The sequence below is a fragment of the Haplochromis burtoni genome, unplaced genomic scaffold (genome assembly GCF_018398535.1).
Source record: "Haplochromis burtoni strain Fernald_Lab_line unplaced genomic scaffold, NCSU_Asbu1 Contig_737, whole genome shotgun sequence".
Lineage (NCBI taxonomy): Eukaryota > Metazoa > Chordata > Actinopteri > Cichliformes > Cichlidae > Haplochromis > Haplochromis burtoni.
In genome coordinates this window covers 33,787-55,485 of record NW_024583098.1, presented here as the reverse complement: position 1 = coordinate 55,485, position 21,699 = coordinate 33,787, and the positions used below count along the sequence as shown (strand labels likewise).

Genomic DNA, 21,699 nt, shown 5'->3' with positions numbered 1-21,699 from the left:
GAGCACCTTGACCTAAAGCAGCAGTAAGAACCACCCAAGAGAGCAGGAGAGGAGCTGGAAGCCATCAATTGGCATAAAATAAAAGCACCGATGTCTCTGTTGTGTTGAAGTAAATTCTCATGTGAGGTTTTAAGATTTGATCAGTTCATTGGTTTGTTGATTTGAGGATTTCTGGCTTTTGTCAGAAAAAATTTAGATGAATGAGGTTATTATCTTCTCCACAGTAAATTAGAAATGGCAACCGTGGAAAACCCCAGATATACTCTAGAGCAGCCATGCAGAAACACAAGAGTGCCGCGGCCCACTTACAAACGCCCACAGAGCTCATCTTAAATCTTCACTCTAAACAAATTGTTAGAGAAAGTCATGTTTACGTAAAGATTTTCTCCAAAAACATAAAGCACACAGTCATGTGCAAAGTGTTAAGGACAGTGCAGTACATTTAGGTCAGAGTAACGAGTAATATCACAAACTAACCACTTGATTCACCTTTTATATAAATATATTTGTATAAATATGTAGATGACATGCATACTTGTACATACAAACTGAATTTCTGTTACTGTGGTCCAGCTGCAGTACCTTAGCGGCCCACAAGGAGTACCCAGCCCACACTTTAGGAACCACTCCTCTAAAGTATATCTAGCCTAATTTACTAGATGAACCCTCTCCAGCTGCCTGGATAGACTGCAGGAGGCAGCACAGGATAATCACTGTTAGCAATGCGACGTAATGAACTGCACTGCTTGCACATCAGCGTTGCATCAGACACACACCTCTGTCAGCACCTCTGAGCTGCCATGCATAAGAGAAAATATCTCATGGTGTTGCATCAGCAGGAGGAAGAAACTGTCCATATTTGCGCAAAACGTCCAACTTTTTTATTGCATAATTACTCCACCAGAGGGCGCTGTGAAGCTTATTTATTTTCACTGTTCAGTTCCAATGAGTGCATGTCATGTTTGAAGACAGAATAAACTCTGTAAGTGTGTCTGCATCTCTAATGGGACTGTTTTCTCTCCCTCCAGTCTCTCGGTTCCTGACCTCACTCCGAACATCGGCCTCTTCTGGTATTTCTTTGCCGAGATGTTTGAACATTTCCGCCTCTTCTTCCTCTGCGTCTTCCAGATTAATGTTTTCTTCTACACCATCCCTCTGTCCATCAAACTAAAGTAAGTCCAGCACCTCATTCTCACATTAAAGGTCCTTCCAAGTTGACAGTTTTTTTTTCCTGTTTAATAACCTAAACCTGAGTAAAACCACAACATGATGTATCATGTGTGTTCGTGTGTGTGCTGCAGGGAGCATCCCGTCTTCCTGATCTTCATGCAGTTAGCTGTGATCTCCATCTTTAAGTCGTACCCCACTGTGGGAGACGTTGCACTCTACCTGGCCTTCCTTCCTGTCTGGAGTCACCTGCACAGATGTGAGTGGGGGGGAAAAACCTGACAACATTTCCACTCAGAGTCTGTGTTCTTACAGATCCTGGTTAAAGTATCATCACATAAAAAAAATGTTTTGAATATTTACCTTAAATTTATGTTGTCTGGGGTCAGAAGCACTGCTGATCAGTGAGAGTAAAGAAACATAGAAACAAAGTCTCTGAAACACTGTAGAATAAATATGAAATAATAATACAGGATGAAATTAAAAAGATCTTTAACACTGATTGGTCAGAGATTTTTCATCAGCTCCAAACTGTCCTCAAATGAAAGTCCTGATTTTTCTCTTGTAGCATCTTAAAGCTTCATTAATTCATGTTTTTGATTTATCAGTAATTATATGTCTTTGTTCCTGTTCAGTCCTGAGGAACATCTTCCTGGTGTCCTGTGTCTTGCTGGCCTGTTCGGCTCTGTTCCCGGTTCTCTGGCACCTCTGGATCTACGCCGGCAGCGCCAACTCCAACTTCTACTACGCCATAACTCTGCTCTTCAACGTGGCGCAGGTAGGATGGTGTGCATGTGAGCCAGGGGGGGCAGAGTTAATGCTGTTTATTTATTTAGTTAAAGATAAATGCAATAACGCTGTTAAATGAAGTTTCATCCATTTTTAGATTTGGGTTTGGTTTTTTTTTTCAATATCACGTCTTCTTTCAAAGTGGCAGCAAAGGAAATCTTATTTAGAAGAGGCGGTCTGTAAGAAGAATCCCCCCGATAGTGCAGTCTCAGTGTCCTGATATAAATATATGTCCCCTTCAGATCCTGCTGGTGTCAGATTATTTCTACGCCTTCTTGAGGAGAGAGCACCACCTCACCAACGGGCTGTACCTGAAGAGGAAGGACGGCTCTGAGGCGACGCTGATTCTCAAATAAAACGCCCCCGTGTTTGCTCTGAAGGGAGGAATAAACTCGTCTTCTTTTTATCCTCAGAGGGAACAAACAAAAACTGAAGGAGGGTAAAAGACTTTCAGACCTCCTGTGGTCCTCAAACAGAACAAAACGGCACACGCAGAACGTGCGCACGGTACAGCGTCACATGCAAACAATAGCACTGCAACATACAACATGACAGACGTGTGGGATGTCGACACACGGCTTACTCTGAAGCCTCACCTCCACCTGTAACCTCCACCTGTGGTTACTTCCTGTAAGCCACTCTGGGAAAGTTTATTTTTTGATGCTTTGTTGTTCTTGCAGCTCCAGGTTTTATTTTAAAGCACCAGCTGTCGTGCTGAAGGAAAAACCTCTTTTATTTGATCATTCTCGCCCACATGCACGCGTTTGTGTTTTCCTAATTGCCTTTTTGTTAAAAGTGGCATCTGTCGTGGTCAGAGGAGAAAGAAAAAGCTGTTTTTAAGAGCTTAGAAACCTTTAGTTTCTCACCAGTTTAACAGTGTTTGCCTTTTACAGTCTGCTCTTCAGTTCTCGTTTACCTAAAGTCGTCTAAAGTAAAAACCAGTTCAACCTCATTGTGTTGCAGAACACTACCTGAGATTTTGATCAGAAACTGGAAAGTTTTTCTGCGTTTGTCAAACATCAGATAATAACAACTACCGAGCAGGAAACGAAGACTGCAGTGAATGTGTTGACAACTGAGTCGCTCGAGTTTGGCATGTTTGGAGAGCAGAAACAGATAATCATCATTAAGCTTCGGTGGAGGGTTGGAGACTGGTCCCAGGAAGAACACACATAACAATGGATCCAAATATTTATGATGGTTTTGGTTGTAGATTTAAATATCACAGAGGAGTGGAGTCTGAAATGTAAAGGGCTCTTCTTCTTCTTCTTCTTCTTCTTCTTCTTCTCCTTCTCCTTCTCCTTCTCCTTCTCCTTCTTCTTCTGGACCAAGTTAAAGCTGCAGTGAGCTCGTGTTTTCCACTTTCATATTTAACCCCACATAATTCACCAAATGAATCCCTGCTTTACTCGTATTTCTGCATGTCATCAAGGTTATTTACTTAGATCAAATTTGTAATTAACATTAAAAAATGAACTCTGATGTCTGTTTGGTGAATATTAAGGTACCAACAGGCAAAAAAGTGTCAAATGGTTAATTAGTTATATTTAAAAAGTAAATTAAAACCAGCTGTTTTGTTTTCCATCTTTATGTCCTTTATATTTACCATATTGACGTGTGAGTGGAATCAATCTGAACATCTTCGCAGATGAAAGGACGACTACATGCATGTTTTGCATGTTTATAAGACAGTGTCTCAAATCCGCTCTACACACTCGTTCTGTAACAGCATTTGTTACATACATACTATTAAAATCCCACAAAAACAGAATTACTATTTTATACTTACAGGAAATTACACAGCAAGTCAGATCCAATATATTTGTTTTGCAGCACATATCATAGAAGTGCCAAAACCTGCAGTTCCTCTAATGTCCACTAGAGTCTGGCTGTAATGAGTCAGTCCCCATAGGCTCCCATGTTAAAATGTCCAGCTTTACAGCACAAATAAAAATGCTTACAGACAAGTGCATCCATGGTTTTGGCTAACTAGTTTCCTCCTTCATAAGGTGTTTGTATTTTTAATGACTCGTCTGTTTAATTTTTATTTGGCTTAAAGTTTGATGCTGTTGCTGCTTTCACTCTCAGGCGGGTAGAGTTACAGGCGTCACCTCGGCTAACTGAGTCTGAACCGGACCTTTCGACTGTGTTTGTGCTGTTGGTGCCTTGTGGAGCAAGGAGCAAGTGTGCTTCAGCGTTGGTGAATGAAATACTAATATCTGCCTGTACTAAGCACTAATTAGCAGGTACGAGTGTCTGAGAAACTGCACTCGGTTTATGAATGAAGTTGTTTTTTTTTGTTCAAAGGTTTTCGTCAAACTGCAGCCAGATTCGACCACAGCGACACTTTGAACACTGATTCAGTCACTTTGCTGGTGTGACTTCACTACAAACTCAGACTCAGCTCAGAAACCGTGTATGATGGAATCGGGACATGAAATCAAAGTTTTGTTTTCTGTTCGTTGATGATTTCTCGTTGTAACATGAAATAATTTTATCGGCACCTGTGAACAACCATGTTTGCTTTCAGTAGATGTTGGGAAACATGCAGTTACATTAAAAATGAAAAACACATCCTGTGTTTGTGTCTGCAAACTGCACCCACTCACTGCCCAGTAACATGACAACAGTCTGTTTTGGGCAAATAGCAACTGTTTTAATGCAATGATTCATTTTTGGTGTATTTATTTGCTGCACTGAAACATTTGCTCAGATTTTGTTTCGTGAAAAAGGAGCTCTGTGTTGTTTTGATACTGCGCGTATGTACGAGTTTGATTAAAGTTCAGGGTTTACAAGGGCCGACGTTACGTTTGAACCGTGATTGTCATAAATGTTGATTAATAAACTCCGGGTGCTGGTTTAGACTCGTCTATTCTATTTCTCCATGCTGGTGTTTTCACACTGATTTGGTGCCAGATTACTAAATTTGAAAAACAAAAGGCATATGAATCCCCCTCCACCTGCACATGCAGGGGGCAGGTGGAGGTCCAAAACTCACGTTGGGCTAAAATAAATACTGACAGCTGATATTCAAAGTTTAGCCAATAAGCCAGTTAAGGAATCTACAATGAGACTTTGGGTTTCCACAAAGCAGAGAGAACACCTCAGGTGACTCCAGTGTAAGTTCTACAATAATCTGTGGATTCTTGGTACCCAGCAGAAAGCTGCAGCCACTTTATCCGGGGCTTTCTAATCTTTTGGCTTCAGTTCAGAATTCTGACCTCATGCGGCTCTAGAGATAAATGAGCAGGTGCTTGAGAAACACTTGGAACCTTGGAGAGCAGAGTCCTTAGATTTGATTTAGGATTAGTTAGGATCTTTCCGATAGAAATCAAAAATCCCACAGAAAAACATCCACACCACATGATTGTGCAGCCGTGTCTGACTGTAGCTATGTTATGAAAGAGATTATCTTTGGTGTGTGAACTGTGGTTCAGTCATGTTTTTCCTTCTCATAATCTTTGGTCTAACCTTTTGACTCATGCATATTTTTTTCATCCCAGTGACCATTGAAATTATAGTTGGAGACGTATTCATTTAGATATGAAGACAGGAGTTCCAAAATAACTGAGTGGTGAGATCTTGTTTCTCAGTGAAAGCTATTAGACCAAGTGGACTTCAGATATATCCTAAGGAGCATAGATATTTTTATCACCCCAAAAACTTACCTTTGCATTGCTATTGTGGTCTACTTATGAAAATTAATGAAAAATAATTAATAATACCAGGGCCTCACAAAAAGAAGCAAGCAACTGGGGATGCTGAAGATCTGAAAGAGGAAGAGCGTTTTTCCCAGGTGGACCAAAGAGTGGAGAGAATAAAGCAAACACAAAGGGAAATGTAACATCATCTTATATCTGAGTTGGGATTGTGGAGGGGCAGGAACCATCACTGCTGGTATAAACACACAGTCTCACATCCACACCTACAACCTGTTTAGAATCACCAGTTAAACCAAGAAGAACATCAGTGAGGAGGAGAGAGCCGGAGTACTCAGGAGGAAACCTGACATATAACAGTGCAAACAAATAATTAGCTCACTGTTTGTGCATGCTCTCTTTCAATATACCTGCCTATATCAAAAATGTTGATCAGTTTGAAACAAAGGCTGGCTCTGTAGCAATCGTCAGATGCAGATAACCCAGTAATGTGGGGAATTCTCTGCATGAGACAAGCAACCTTGTGAAATGTATTTTCCTCGTTCTTTGACCATATAGGCATCAGATAACATACCTCATAAGTCAAAGCTGGACTTGACTTCTGTTCAGTTTGCTTAGGACGAGTAACCAGAGGAGACGTGAGTTTTCCAACTACAGCAGAAAGATCACCGGGGACTCTGGAGTGCTGCTAAACCTGCTGCTAGTTCATTGCCATGGAAGCGAATTTTAAAAACCCCCCAAATGTGAAGCGCACTATTTCTTTTTTACAGCCACCTGCCGGTTTGCTTCGATTCCAGGGCAAACTGGCTGCACAATCTGAGTCTGAAAAGGAACTCACCTGTTCGATCTGCCATGAAATCTTCAGAGATCCGGTCATCCTCTCATGCAGCCACAGCTTCTGCAAAGAATGTCTGCAGTTGTGGTGGAAGGAGAAGGACACCCAAACCTGCCCACTCTGCATGAAGATACCCTCATCAACTGACCCACCTGTTAGTTTAGTGCTAAGGAACCTGTGTAAGACTGCTGTAGAGGAGAGAGCTGAGAGAGCAGAGACACCACTAGCAGCATCTGAAGCTCTCTGCAATCTGCACGCTGAGAAACTCAAACTCTTCTGTTTGGACCACGAGGAGCCCGTGTGTCTCGTATGTCGAGACTCAAAAGCACACAACAACCACAGATTCAGACCCATCGAAGAAGCTGCACAGGATCAAAGAGTGAAGCTCCAGATGTTTCTCAAGTGTTTACAAGATAAACTGAAGCTCTTTGAATATGTGAAAGCGAACAGTGACCTCACTGTAGAACACAACGTAGTGCAGACTCGGTACATAGAGAGCCAGATTAAGGAGCAGTTTAAGAAGCTTCATCACTTTCTGTTTGAGGAGGAAGAGGCAAGGATCACCGCTCTGAAGACAGAAGAGCAGCAGAAGAGTCGGATGATGCAGGAGAAGATTGAGGCTCTGACCAAAAAGATAGCAGCTCTTTCTGAAACCATCAGTGCCACACAGGAGGAACTGAGAGCTGATGACTCTTTGTTTCTCTATAACTACAAGGCTGCAGCAGAAAGAGTCCAGCAGCGACCCCTGCTGGAGGATCCTGAGGTGGTCTCTGGAGCTCTGATCGATGTGGCCAAACACCTGGGCAACCTGGCCTACAACATCTGGAACAAAATGAAGGAGACAGTTTCCTACACTCCTGTGATTCTGAATCCAAACACCGCTGAAGGACACCTCATCATCTCTTCAGATCTTACTAGTGTGAGACAAGGAAACAAACAGAAGCTTCCTGAAAACCCAGAAAGGTTTGACAGCTATTCGATCATCATGGGCTCTGAGGGCTACGACTCGGGGAGTCACAGCTGGGACGTTGAGGTTAGAAATGATGGAGTCTGGTGTCTCGGTGTGCTACAGGAGTCAGTTAAGAGAAAGGGACAATTAAAGACTGGATTCTGGGAATTAAGTCGCCACGATGGGAAATACACAGCAGTTGCTCCACCACTTTCACGCAAAGTCCTCGCAGTGAAGACGCTCCAGAGGATCAGAGTTCGCCTGCACTGCGACAAAGGGAAGCTCTCATTCTTTGATATTGATACCAACACACTCATACACACCTTCAAACTCACTATCACTGAGAAGTTGTTTCCTTACATTGAGACCAAGACTCTTCCGCTGACCATACTACCATCAGCCATCTGTGTAACACTGGAAGAGCAGCCACGTTTAAAGGGATCTAAAGAGTATATGGTCCATATCCAGTGTAGTTAAGCATGTTTAGATGCTGGTCGAAGAAGTCTGCTTAGAAATAATCATAGACTTGTAATCAAACATTTCTATCATATGAAAGAAATGTGGGTGTCAGTATCAGAATCACATCCACAGATAGCCAGTAACAGGTGTGTCCAACAAGGAAATGCATGGCATTGGTGATGGATACTCCCATGGTACCCATCACCATCAGATACGAACAATGACAGGAACAATGGTGGAATATAACTTATCTGCATACTTCAGAATTAATAGTAAAGCACAGAAATATCTCTGTTATGCAACTTTGTTACTTCACTCCACTTGTAGATGGAAAAATATATATTCCATTTATTTTTAGCTTTATTATGCTAGAAATTTTAAATGGCAAAGGCATAATAAATATTATGCTATATTCCAAGACCCTGCAGTATATTAATAATAAAAATAATATCTAGCTGCAACATTAAAGTGAATAAGTGACATTAAAATCTTTATGGCATTTTTTTTTTACATGGTTTCCAGTGTTTGTGTGTAAAAGTTTAGCTATGAACAGAACGCCACCACTGAGACTCCTGCTGTGATTAACGTGTCCTGGTCTGTGTTCCTGTTCAGGGTCGTTGTTCAAATGTTGCACTACCAGTATATGTGTGGTGTACTGGGGACAAAACTCATATCTCAGTATCTTTACACAAAAATATAAATATGTTCTGACCAAATACTATTAAAATTTTAAAAAGCAGTTCTTTCACCTTGGTCTAAAATATTATGTTGTTAAATGCTACTTTTTTAAAACTTAAAGTTTAAGCCAAAATCACTGGAACAGTGTCTGGTTTAAATGCAAAACTCACAGTTTTATGTTCATTTAACTTCATGTCAGTCACGATGGATCAGTCTCTGAGCTTTGCTGACTGTGACCAGGCCGGCACGCTGATTCATAAAAGAGTTTTCTCCTGCTGAATTTGTTGTAAAACGGTTAAATCTTCTTTATATTCATTTTTGTTCACTTAATTGTCAAATGTGACACCAAAATTATATAGCAAAGGGGAAAAACAAGTTTTTTGTGGTTTTATCAAACTGGTAAGTATTTAAATAGATTTTTACTAAACCGCTGAAGTGGTTCCAATATTTTAATATTTCATGTTTGAAAAAAACAACAAACAAGCAAAAAAACATTCACATTTTGCCTCCAACAGTCCTTTAATTTATTTGAATATGATAAATTATCTCAGTATTTTGCAAGTTTAAGTAATTAAATCTATGAAAGTGAATGTTTCTGGGCTTCCCTGGTTACTTTTATTTTTTTGTATGTTTCCTGTTTTAGTTTGACAGTGCATCGCCTTGTCTTGTTACTTAGATTGTCTTCACCTGTCTCTCCTTCCCCACCTGTTTCACCGGGACTTGCTTTATTTTTGTATTAAGTTTGTAAGTTTAATAAAACTGCTTTTACTTTACCCCTCATGTTTTTGAGTCCTCAGTTTGGGTCCTGCCTGCTACATAGTGACCTATGTGGCAATCTGAGCTAAAACATCTGGAACAAGATGAAGGAGGTGGGCTCCTGCACTCCTGTGATTCTTCATCCAAACTCTATTCATCTACACCTGAAGATCAAAACACGCGATCATCGAAAAACTGTTTTCATGTATTTGCACAAAGAAAGAACCACGGATGATATTACCAGTGACTGTGAGAGTGGAACAGCATGTGGACCCTTTATCCACATGTTTCATCTCCTGTTGTTTTGGTCCGTACCTGAGTGTGATTACTGTGTTCACACTGCACAAACAAACCACACCAAGGGGGAAAACAAATCAGAGTTCAATTTAAACCAACTAAACACTGCAGGTGTGAAAACACCCTTAACCCTTTACTGCATGAATTATGACAACCTCAGGCAGGAATGTTAAGTATTTTTATTCATCTTTAGGCAAGAAAAAAAGATTTGTGAACTTCATTTTTTAAAAATGTACTTTTCAAAGAGTCTTTTGAAAGTACATGTTTGCCACCCACTGGTGGCAGGGCATGGTGTGACACATCAGTGTCCAATGTAGTGGTTTATGTGCAACTATACCATCAACACTGACACAAATACAAGAAAACAGCCTTTGAATAGCTGTGACTGACCACTCTGCATGAAAGGGTTAATCCAGAGTCAGCACATTATCAGACTGCACAGATGTAATAAATATGGGAATTAAAGGAAAGAACATTTTTAACTTGCAATTAGAAAATTCAATTAGAAATTGGCTGTGTTCAGACTGACAGATGATTCATGAAGAAGTTTGTCCAGCTCAATTCTACATGACATTTAAAAGGGGACACAGAAGTGTTTTTTTGTAATACTAGTGGGTTCAAGTAATTTAATATTTAAAATCTGGAAAACCTCATTCACAAATTACCTCCATAACATTAAATTTATTTAAACTGCAATTAATTTGTTTTTATTTTTATCCCTGAAGTAAAAAAAAAGCTGTAAAAATGTATTAGGTTTTGAGCTTAATTATTTTATCTACTTTTGCTATTAGATTTTTCATAATCTTCACAGATCACTATTGTCCCATTCACTTGATAATATTTTTGACTGAAGTAGGTGGTTCTCTGGTGCTCAGCTGTTCAGTGATGTTTCAAACACCCTTCTTTGTGTGAGTTCGTTGTTTCTAATCAAGATTTTAGGTTTTGTTGAACCAGCTCACACAAAGAAAACGTGTTTATCTTAAACCTGATTCACAGTACACCTCTATGAGTACACTTTCTGCTAGATTGTCATAATCTAAATCCTCTGAAGCCACATCAGTGTTCACTTTCTTGCCTTTGTATTGTGCTTTGATGTTGTGGGGAGAGCTGGGAGTCTGTCAAAGGAAGTGATTATTGGACTGCACTTCTGAGTCATTATTACTCAACTTTCACCCATAAGTAACCACAGGCATCACATCGGTTAGATTTTGGCAAAAAAAATAACCTCCCTTACATGGGAGTTTCCTCACAGGCTGTTAGAGGCAACAACAGAATCAGGGAAGCTCTCATTTTATATGATATGTTAGAATCTGTAGTAAAATCCTTAATAACACAAGAAAATGGGTCTTTTTAATCACAATGTTATTCCGAATGAATTGCTGAAGTGGAACATCTTTGAATGGCAGAAATGTACACATATAGGGAAATGTTACTTGCTATTTGTCTTCCTCTTTCGATGTGGACATAAATCACATGACAGCTTCATTTTGTCACCAATGCGTTAAAACTGACCATCAGCAGCAGACACAGCCAGAGGAATTACAGCTGCTGGGGGAAGAAAGCCGGGAACACTGAAACGGAGGAAGGCCGGGGTACATCTGAACCTGCTGCTCAGGAAGTAAGTTTCAGGAAGCTTCCTCATTATACAATGCAAATCTAAACACTCTGAATAGATCGCTGTCACTGTAGTTCTAAATATTTAACTTTTACCTTTGATTAAAAAAAGAAATTGCTTGACTTGAACTTTTTTGCAGATTTGTGTGCTGCAGTTAAAAGTTTTATGTTTTCATTAAATAAATATTTCTCTTTTTGTGCATCTACTTTAATGTTCTCTTGTTCATTAATAGTGTAGCAACCAAAAGTAATGTGTTAAGGAAATTCTGAGCTTGCAGTTGCAATTTATGGACACTGAGTGAAATGGTCTACAGTACTGTCTCTTTACTCAGTACCATCCTGTGTCTGGTGTGCTTAGGTTAACTATGAAGCAAGATTAATGGGTTAGCCGGCTCTACTGAGCCAGAGATTTTAGTGTTGATTTATAAATAAATAATAAATAAATAAAATTTTATTTATATAGCACCTTTCAGAATCACAAAGTGCTGCACATAAGATGACAAATAATAAAAAGGTAAAACAGACAATTTAACCAAAAACAGTTTAAAAAAGGTGAGTTTTGAGTTGTTTTTTAAAAACAACTACCGAGTCCACAGTTCTTAATGTATGAGGGAGAAATTCCACAGTCTGAGGGCCAAAGGTGGCAAAAGCTCTGTCACCCTTAATTCTCATATTAGTCTGTTTTATAGCAAGTAAGCCCTGATCAGATGACCTCAGGGATCTGCTAGGGACATAGGGCTGTAGCAGATCGTAGATGTAGGGCGGCGCCAGTCCATGCAAGGCTCTAAATGTCAAGACCAGCATCTTAAAATGGACTCTAAATTCAACAGGAAGCCAGTGTAGTTGAAATAGCAGTGGTGTCACATGTGAGTACTTGGAGGATTTTGTCAACAGCCTATAGCTGCTGCGTTTTGCACAACCTGCAGACGAGAGAACCTTTGCTTAGACACATAAACAAAGAGTTACAATAGTCCAAGCATGAGGAAATAAATGCATGTATATCTATCTCCAGTTCAGGGCGAGATAAAATAGGGCTTAACTTAGCCACATTTCTTAAATGATAAAAACAAGACTTTTCACATGCCCATCCAATGTGAGAGTCGAGTCAAAAGTGAAACTTAAATTCCTGATAGAGGATTTAACAGACACTGAAAGAGGACCAAGGGCTTTCACTATCTGGGATAAAAATGTATTAGATTTGCCTGGTTAGATCACCAAATGGTTTAAAATTGTTGGGAAGTAGCACATCTTCACTGATTCCAGTATGCTGTGTGATAAAGAGTCTCTGCTGAAGGAATATGACATTTTTAAGCAGGACCTAACATCAGTAAATTAATTTGAGGCAGATCTAATTGTGCGTTGCATTGAATACATCATCTGGATGGGAGCATTTGTTCGATATGCCTTTCTGCAGATGGGGCCTTTCCAGATTTGCAAGTCCATAGGCACTAATGCACCCCCATAGATTCAGAAAGCATTGATTACAAGCTGGATGGTCTCTCTCCTTGTCAGTCCAGAAGATGCAGTGCTTTTCTGAATCATAATCAGTTATGGCTGCTTTGACTGAACTTTAACTTGCGTTTGCAGATGGCACAGCAAACTGTGCTCGCAGACAATGATTTCTGGGAGTGTTCCTGAGTCCATGCAGTGATCTCCACGACACAATCGTTCCTGTTTTTAATGCAATGCTGCCTGAGGGCAGGAGATTTTTTAAGTCCTGCCAACTTTTGGGATTCGCATTTAAACCGAGTTCTTTTTTCTATCTTCTTTTTTTGTAGGCAAAATGACTGAAAAAGATCTCTCCTGTCCTATCTGCTACGACATCTACAGAGACCCTGTCGTCCTCTCATGCAGCCACAGCTTTTGTAAAGACTGTCTGCAGCTGTGGTGGAGAGAGATAAAAATAAAATCCTGCCCAATATGCAAGACGATTCCTTTACTGAACGATCCGCCCTGTAACTTGGTGTTAAAGAACCTCTGTGAGGCCTTCTTAATGAAGAGAGTTCAAAAACCTTCACAGTCGGAGTCTCTCTGCAGTCTGCACCATGAGAAACTCAAACTCTTCTGCCTGCACGATCAACAGCCAGCATGTCTCATCTGTCGAGATTCAAAGGTGCACAACAGTCACGGATTCAGACCCATTGATGAAGCAGCACAGGATTACAGGAAGGAGCTCCAGGAATTATTGAAGCCCTTACAGAAGAAACTGGAACTATTTGAACAGGTTAAAGAAAATTACAGTCAGACAGCACTCCAAAGTAAGATCCAGGCCTTTTACACAGAATGGCAGATTAAAAAGCAGTTTAAGAAACTTCACACGTTTCTAAAAAAGGAAGAGGAGGCCAGGCTGGCTGCTCTGCGGGCCGAGAAGAAGCAGAAATGCAAGATAATAAAGGAAAAGATTGGGGCCCTGAGCAGAGAGATAGAAACTCTTTCAGAAACAATCAGAGCCACACAGGAGGAACTGAGAGCTGAAGATGTCTCATTTCTGCACAACTACAATGCTGCACTGAAAAGAATCCAGCAGCGCCCCCTGCTGGAGGATCCACAGCTGGTTTCTGGAGCTCTGATAGATGTGGCCAAACACCTGGGCAACCTGACCTACAACATCTGGAACAGAATGGGGGAGATGGTCTCCTACACTCCGGTGATTCTGGATCCAAACTCAGCTCATCCACAACTCATCCTGTCTGAAGATCTGACCAGTGTGAGTGTGGGACTGAGAAAGCAGCTTCCTGACAACCCAGAGAGGATAGAAAACTATTTTGTCATCCTGGGCTCTGAGGGCTTCGACTCGGGGATTAACAGCTGGGACGTTGAGGTTAGAAATGATGGAGTCTGGTGTCTCGGTGTACTAAAGGAGTCTGTTCAAAGAAAGGGACATATACACACTGGATACTGGGAACTCTGTCACCAGGATGGAAAATACACAGCATCCGCTCCACCGCTTCCAGATAAAGTTCTCTCAGTGAAGAAGCTCCAAAGACTCCGAGTTCAGCTGGACTGGGACAGGAGGAAGCTCTCGTTTTTTGATCTGGACACCAACTCACACATACACACCTTCAAACACACTTTCACTGAGAAGCTTTTTCCATACATTGGCACCAAGACTCTGCCGGTGAAAATATTACCAGTGATGGTCAGTGTAGAAAAACACAGGGTTCCATTATCAGTGAAGTTTTCGCCTCTTTCTAAACTCGGTCTGATTTAATCAAAGCAACTGAGAAATAAACGTTCTTATAATGAAACAAAGCAATCTTGTACTCAGTCTCCTGGAAGTCTCCAGTGTTACTGTAATAATTTGTATTATCACAAAGTCTTTACTTTACAATGTTTCTGAGGTGACTGTGTTTGTGATTTGGTGCTGTATAAATAAAAATTTAATTGAATGTTTTTCTTTGAAGAGAGATGTTTGTGTATCTATCAGACGTTCAGAGCTGCAGTTCTGCTTAAGTTCTTATTACTTTCAACATCCAACAGATCAGGTCATCTAGGGCAAAAATAGACACACACACAAAAAAGACGAAAAAAGTGAATTAGAGCACATGAATAAGCTCTTCTTAATTCTCTCCAGCAGGGAGAAAGTATGTAAACTCCTAGGCCGATAAACATGAAAGTCACCAAGGGGAAATCAACAAACTGCCGCATTTGATTCCCAAAGAGCTATGAGCTGAAAATGTGATATGTCTTAGCATGGTGTGCCGTGTATCCTTTAAAAAAAAGACAACATGAGGTCCTCGGGCTGTACAAACTGTACAACCCGAGGACAAAACAAGCCAAAGACCAAAGACTCCATCTCCAGATTAACCGGACATGAAAGTCTTGTTATTAAGAAAGACAAAGTAATATAGCAAAAACCAGACATAGGAAATGTGAAGCACACCCAGCAGATCAATTAATCCCTTTATTGTTCACTTTAGGCTAACAAAACTACAATAAACTGTAAAACTTACCAAATATGCATCTGCACAGCGCTGTCTCTTTAAATGCCCTTTTTTGCTCTGTCTGGTCCTTGGATTTTTTTCCCTGCCCAGTTGAGTACCGAGGCCAGGTCGTTTGGCGGTGCGGCGGACTCACACCTCCAGTGTGGTCCCTCCAATCAAGGCAAAGCGTCTCACCTATAGACACATTTTAAGAGATGGAATTAGTATGTCTCATGTCTTAAATGTGTACGCAAGTGCTTGTGTGTTTAATCAACAGGCCGTTTTATGTATTTTAATCACATCTGACAGCTATTACACTACAATAGTTACAAAGTGAACATAACCTTTATATACTTACCATTGCCTTATTTGCCTCTTGTGATTGAAGAGCTGGCTCTGCATTGTTTAGCTCCTCCATGTTGTGCAAGGGCAAATCCAGAGGCAGTACCCCAGCATCTACCGATTCATTGCAGCAGGGATGGCGCTTGGCTATGACCTCCTCACGGAGTTTGTTAACTGCTCTGGTCAGGTCTGACAGCATCGTTAACATCTTTTGTGAGGTCACATCTGTTTAAAAAAACAATTCCAGAAAGATTAATGGCTTAAGCAGTGAGAGGAGAAAAACTAATATATCCATAAGTGATGGTGTAACATTCTGCATTCAAGTATAAGTTGTTGTAACTGCTAAAAGTGTTTACTAGTTTTTTCCTGTCACATATATTTGATATTTGTATATGTAGCTTGCCATCACCAGTGTGTGAATGTGTGTGTGAATGGGTGGATGACTGAATGTGTAAAGTGCTTTGGGGTTCTTAGAGACTAGTAAGTGTTATACAAATACAGGCCATTTACCATTTATACCATGTAAACTCTGAAATTCCAAGATTTTCAAACTTGCCTTGTAATAGTGGCCTCACAGAGTCTCTGGAATCTACAGAAAAAATAAATCACAAAAAGATGACATTCAGGAGTATAAACTGGTGTTCTGAAGATAAGAGCACAATGACATTGTGATGCAGCTTTAAAACTATTTTAAAAGCATACCCTTTATAGGGAAGACATCGACATCAGACTCTGCAGGCTGGGGAGATCGCAAAGCTGTGTTGGCGAAAGGTGCCGCAAGCTGGGCGTGGCATTATGATGGTTGCTATCAGTGGGCTGGGGGGCAGACCGCGGAGTGGTGAGGGCTGTTTAGAAATTTATTTAAGAATGCAGACAACATATTCAAATTTTCACTCAAGGCACCTGGGGAAACCGTTTTTTGTAGGCTGCTCATCCTCTGAGTCAGTATATGTGTACAGGGGATTTGGTCTGAAGAAAAGAAGTTAAAAACGGTCATAAGTAATTGTAAATGTGCTTTTGGCATATTTTTTCCTAAAGTTACAGTTTGATTTCTAACAACACACACAGGAAACAGAGACGTGCAAGAAGGTACAGTATAGAGATTGACAGACCACGTGACTTTCGTGCATTGCATGCCGGGAACTCGTGGCAAAACAATCCAAGTACCTGCATCAAATGCAAGCATTTGCAGCACTGCAAAACGTTCATTCTCCGGTTCCAAAACCTTCTTGCTTTTTCTTTGCCCCCCAAAAAGTTATGTACAAAACGAAGGAGAACAATGCCGGTCCGTACAAAGACAGACTCGACGAAAAGGCAAAGAAAAGACACGAGGAAAAAATCAAAGGAGTGAAAGGGTCAGACCCTTACCAGCACACAGAGTGGACAAAATACGTTAGCGTGCTGCCCAACTTTCACCACGCTCAGATTTATAATTATATGGTTCTTGGAGTGAGTGCATACACTCATGGAGTTTAGTAACTTCAGGTCACTGCAACAAGCCCAGGTAGAGTTTACCGACGGATGGGTACAGGACCATTTCAATTGAATTGGTACTGATTTCAATTGAAAGCCTGTGTGCGCTAGTACCTCTTGCCACGAGTTCCCAGAATCCTTTGTGGTTTTGCCCCTGAATGATGTCACATTCTCAATCTCTATTTTCTTGATGTGAGCTTCTACTTGGGGTTTTTTCTTCCAGTTCAGAGCAGAATTTCTTTAGTTAAGATACTGGATGTTGTGTTTTTCTCCACAAATTTAATTATAAGCTAGATACATTGCTGCTAACAGCAACAGGGATGAGTCAGTGAGTCAGTTGGGCTTGTGAATCATGATTCATGAGTCAGTAAAGTGATTCTCGAGTATTGAACGATTCGTTCATGATTCACGCATCACTAGTCTAAAGTTTTCGTGTGCGAATAGACTATGATTGTGTCCCAATTCAGGGTCTGCACGCTAGGTTTCTTTGAAAAATACTTTTTTATATCCAGGTTCTTCCTTTTTTCTGTCATCCTCCTCTCCTCCTCGCAGCGCAGGCTTGCCACTGCTAAAACTAAACAGAGCTCCCTGAAAGGCACAGCCAATCACATTGGCCATATTTTTGTCACATGCGTAGGACTCCAGTAGAGAACGTAATTTAACTCTTTCTGCACCGCTGGGTGAATGAGACGTTGACAGATCGTTTTTTTTCTTTCTATCGTGTTTGTTTTTCTTTACTCGAAGAGATCAAATTATTGGTGGAGACAATTCAATAATCGCTGGATATTGGTGGGGACATGTCCCTTCCGTCCATGCCAAATCTACGCCCTTGTCTTAACCCAACTGAGCATTTCACTTGTTGAAGACTAAACCTTTGAGGCAAAAAGGCCTACAAACAAACAGCAACTGACAGCTGCTGCAGTAAAGGCCTGGCAGAGCATTAGAAAGGAGGAAACCAAGCATCTGGTGATTTCCATGAATTCAAGACTTCAGGCTGCCATTGCCAGTGAAGGCATGTTAGCCTGTGTGTATTCTTTGCTTGCACCCTTTGTAACAGGAGACTTCTTCTGTTTGTCAGGCTACATTGCTGAATGAAATGCTTCATGTTAACATATTCTGTGCTCATGTAATCCTTCAGATGTTGACATATCAGTTACCTTTTATTACTCAGTGTTCTAATGGCATCCTGTGACTTTGGTAGATAACTTTACCAAAAACATGCAAAGTGTTGCCATAATCTGTACTGTTCTTTGAACCTCTTACAAAATTAAATTAAAGTAATAAAGACAACCTGGTTTCATGCACCACCATTTATTTAACATTTCTACAACACCTCTCTCCACCCCATATAGAAATGAATCACACACCCTTTTAAGTATGCATCTTCCTCATTCATTGCTCATACTGGTGTCAAATTACATTCACCGTGACACTTTCACTTTCTGGACTATATATTTAGATTCTTTGTTAGAAAAGAGAAGAAGTTCAACGACAGAAGGATACGGGGAACACTGAAATACAGGGAATATCAGGATACTGACACTTCAACACGATGCTGCTGATTCCATGTTACAAACAGAAGTTTTACAGAAGGGAAAGTAAGTTTGAAGAAACTTCTTGAGTGGACGCCTCATTGTTTTCATTGTTGTTACTCAAGGACAAAATGTCTTCTCAGTCGGAAAATGATCTTTCCTGTCCCGTCTGCCACGACATCTATAGCGATCCTGTCATCCTGTCATGCAGCCACAGCTTCTGTCGATTCTGTTTGCAGACGTGGTGGAGCAAGAATCTAAAACACAACTGCCCACTGTGTAAGAAGATAAACCTGTCAAATGATCCGCCCCGTAACTTGGCGTTAAAGAACCTGTGTGAGGCTTTCTTACTGCAGAGAGATAAAAAACCTTCTGCAGGTCTGAGCCTCTCTGCAGTCTGCACAATGAGAAACTCAAACTTTTCTGTTTGGATCATCAGCAGCCGGTGTGTGTCGTCTGTCGAGATTCAAAAGCACACAAAGACCACAGATTCAACCCAACTGAAGAAGCCGCCCAGGATCACAGAGAGGAGCTTCAGAAACACCTGAAGCCCTTACAAGATAAACTGAAGGTGTTTGAACAAGTCAAAGGAAACTTTGATCAAACAGCAGAACATATAAAGGTCCAGGCACAGCAGACGGAGAAGCAGATAAAGGAGGAGTTTAAAAAGCTTCAGCAGTTTCTACAAAAGGAAGAGAAGGCCAGGCTGGCTGCTCTGAGGCAGGAAGAAGAGCAGAAGTTAAGAAAAATGGAGGAGAAGATTAAGTCTCTGAGTAGAGAGATAAAAACTCTTTCAGAAACAATCAGAGCCACAGAGGAGCAACTGAGAGCTGAAGACGTCTCATTCCTCCACAACTACAAGCTTTCAGTGATCAGAGTCAAGCAGCGCCCCCTGATGGGTGCTCCACAGCTGGACTCAGGAGCTCTGATAGATGTGGCCAAACACCTGGGCAACCTGACCTACAACATCTGGAACAAGATGAAAAAGAAGGTCTCCTACACTCCTGTGATTCTGGATCCAAACACAGCTCATCCACAACTCATCCTAGCTGACGATCTGACCAGTGTGACATTTGGATGGAGACAGAAGGTTCCTGATAATCCAGAGAGGTGTCACTATTGTAAAATTGTCCTGGGATCTGAGGGCTTCGACTCAGGGACTCACATTTGGGATGTTGAGGTTGGAGAAGAGGGGTTTTGGGCCTTTGGTGTTGTAAATGAGTCTTATGAGAGAAAGGTACAAGCACTGTCAGGTGCCTGGCAATTATGTTTCCAGGATGAAAAGTACAAAGTACAAACAAGACTAGATACATATGAAGTTTTGTCAGTAAAGAAGCTGCAGAGGGTCAGAGTTCAGCTGGAGTATGACAGAGGGAAGCTCTCATTCTATGATCTGGATGCCAACACACTCATACACACCTTCAAACACAATTTCACTGAGAAGCTGTTTCCTTATCTTTTGACTTACAAGAAACCACTGAAGATATTACCAGTGATCTTGAAAGTGGACGAGCATATAACTCCTCTATCAACAGATTTTTGATCTCATTTTGAAACCAGTAAAAAGTCCTAGCATTAATAGTTCCAAGATACTAAGAAAGAGCAAAAAAAAGAATCCACACACATCCTCCTCATCCTGTACATATTTGTTTCCAGGCAGTTCTTGTTTCTTAACAACATGAAGATACAGTTACAGAAATATTCAGCTACAGTATTTGCTGCTGAGATTTTAACAATATAATATAAAATACACCCAACAAACTCACATACACAACTTTATCTGGGAATAAGAAAAAAACAGACATGAATACAAGCGTGAGGAGCGTCTACAGAACAGCAGGGGGCGCTCTTCAACCATTAGATGCAGCTGAATATAATAATGTAGGTGGTTCCACCTACATGTTTATGCCTAACAAGCACTGAGTTTAAAGCCTCCACAATTATTTTAAAAAAGTGATTTTGCCAAACTGGGAAATTGAATTTTTTTTTCAGTTTTATTAAAGTGCCAAACTGTCTTCAATAATCTGTTGTGTGTAAAGACTTTTATTTTTGGCCTCTTCAGCTCAACTTCAGCTTTTTGTTTTCCTTTCTAAGAAGACTGTGAGCTGTTCCCTTGTGCTGGGCTCTGAGGGCTTTGACTCAGAGATTGTGATCTTGAAATCAGAAATGATGAGGACTGAACCCTTGGCCTGGTGACGGGGTCTTGTCTAAGAAAGGGACAAACACAGACTGGATTCTGGGAAATATATTTGTTTGAAGAAACTAACGCAGCAGCCTCTTCATCACTTCCATGTAAAGTTGTTTCAGTGAAGAAGGTCCCGAGGGTGGGAGGTTAGCTGGACTGTAACAGAGAGATGCTCCCATTCTTTGATGTAAACATTAACACACACCTAGTTGTTTCCACACTGTTGTGATTGAAAATGTTTGATTTATTTTACTAAATTAGGTGGTTATAATCATTTTCATACATTTACTGCAAATGTGCTCATAATGAGTTGGCGCTCAGTCTTCTGAAGGTCAGAAGCTTTGTCCGGCTTTACTGTCCACACTGATATATTGTAGGAAATGACTTAGAGTGCAGAGGGGTAACTGCAAACACGCTTACACACATAGATTATGATTAGAATAAGTCTTTGGGTCAGAGAGTTCTGAATATGATTTTCTAAACCAACTTTGAATCACTAGAAGAACAATGGATAATAGCATTAGATTATCAAGGCTAGGCAGAGAGGTGTTTCGCTTTTCTGTCTCTTACAGAGGAGGGAGCAGATACCAGACGAGGTCATGGAGATATGAGGATGCTTCGGAGCAGACACCAAGACTGCCACGTCCATGCGGGAGGAAGTTAGCTGTTATAATCTATGTTTTTGTCTCACTATATAATGTTGTACAGCCCGTTTGGGGGTCATCCTTTTTGTCAAACATGCTGTTGGTTCACATAGAAGTCCGCAGCGCTGTGTAAACTTTCAACTGCAAAAAGCAAAATAAATCCTTTTTAAAGAGACATACCTTTTTTCTGAGATTCCTTCCAAAAACTATGAACACAACAAACACTGAAACCAAAGCATGAACCACAGAAGAAATCACCCATCACTCAAAGAGTCTCATGACCCCTTTATCATCAGGTTTTGGGTTTGGTTTCAAAACCAGCAAAACGTTGCTTCATTCTTCTCAGGAGAAAACAGAAATATAACATGTTCCTTCACACTGCAATACATCACTGTGT

The 21,699-nt window shown here is 40.7% G+C and overlaps 3 protein-coding genes and 1 pseudogene across 3 annotated transcripts in view; all 4 read left to right on the top strand.

Moving 5' to 3' along the window:
• The window catches only part of pigu (phosphatidylinositol glycan anchor biosynthesis, class U), a gene marked incomplete in the record, with an annotated part of 10,330 nt that extends 5,512 nt beyond the window's left edge, over positions 1–4,818 (top strand). Inside the window, 4 exon segments of the mRNA XM_014330222.2 lie at positions 1,029–1,172; positions 1,302–1,426; positions 1,803–1,945; positions 2,199–4,818. Coding sequence (XP_014185708.1) covers positions 1,029–1,172; positions 1,302–1,426; positions 1,803–1,945; positions 2,199–2,312 — 526 coding nt within the window.
• A 903-nt stretch (positions 4,819–5,721) lies between these two features.
• Positions 5,722–10,283, top strand: LOC102311583 (E3 ubiquitin-protein ligase TRIM35-like). Its single transcript, XM_005950068.3, has one exon. It carries the CDS (start codon positions 6,329–6,331, stop codon positions 7,874–7,876), a length of 1,548 nt encoding a protein of 515 aa, XP_005950130.1. The 5' UTR covers positions 5,722–6,328; the 3' UTR covers positions 7,877–10,283.
• A 31-nt stretch (positions 10,284–10,314) lies between these two features.
• On the top strand, positions 10,315–14,592 carry LOC102311885 (zinc-binding protein A33). Its single transcript, XM_005950069.3, has 2 exons — positions 10,315–11,207; positions 12,982–14,592. The coding sequence occupies exon 2, from the start codon at positions 12,987–12,989 to the stop codon at positions 14,412–14,414; it is 1,428 nt and encodes a 475-aa protein (XP_005950131.2). The 5' UTR covers positions 10,315–11,207; positions 12,982–12,986; the 3' UTR covers positions 14,415–14,592.
• A 3,115-nt stretch (positions 14,593–17,707) lies between these two features.
• On the top strand, positions 17,708–21,477 carry LOC121811831 (annotated as a pseudogene).
• Positions 21,478–21,699: the final 222 nt, after the last annotated feature.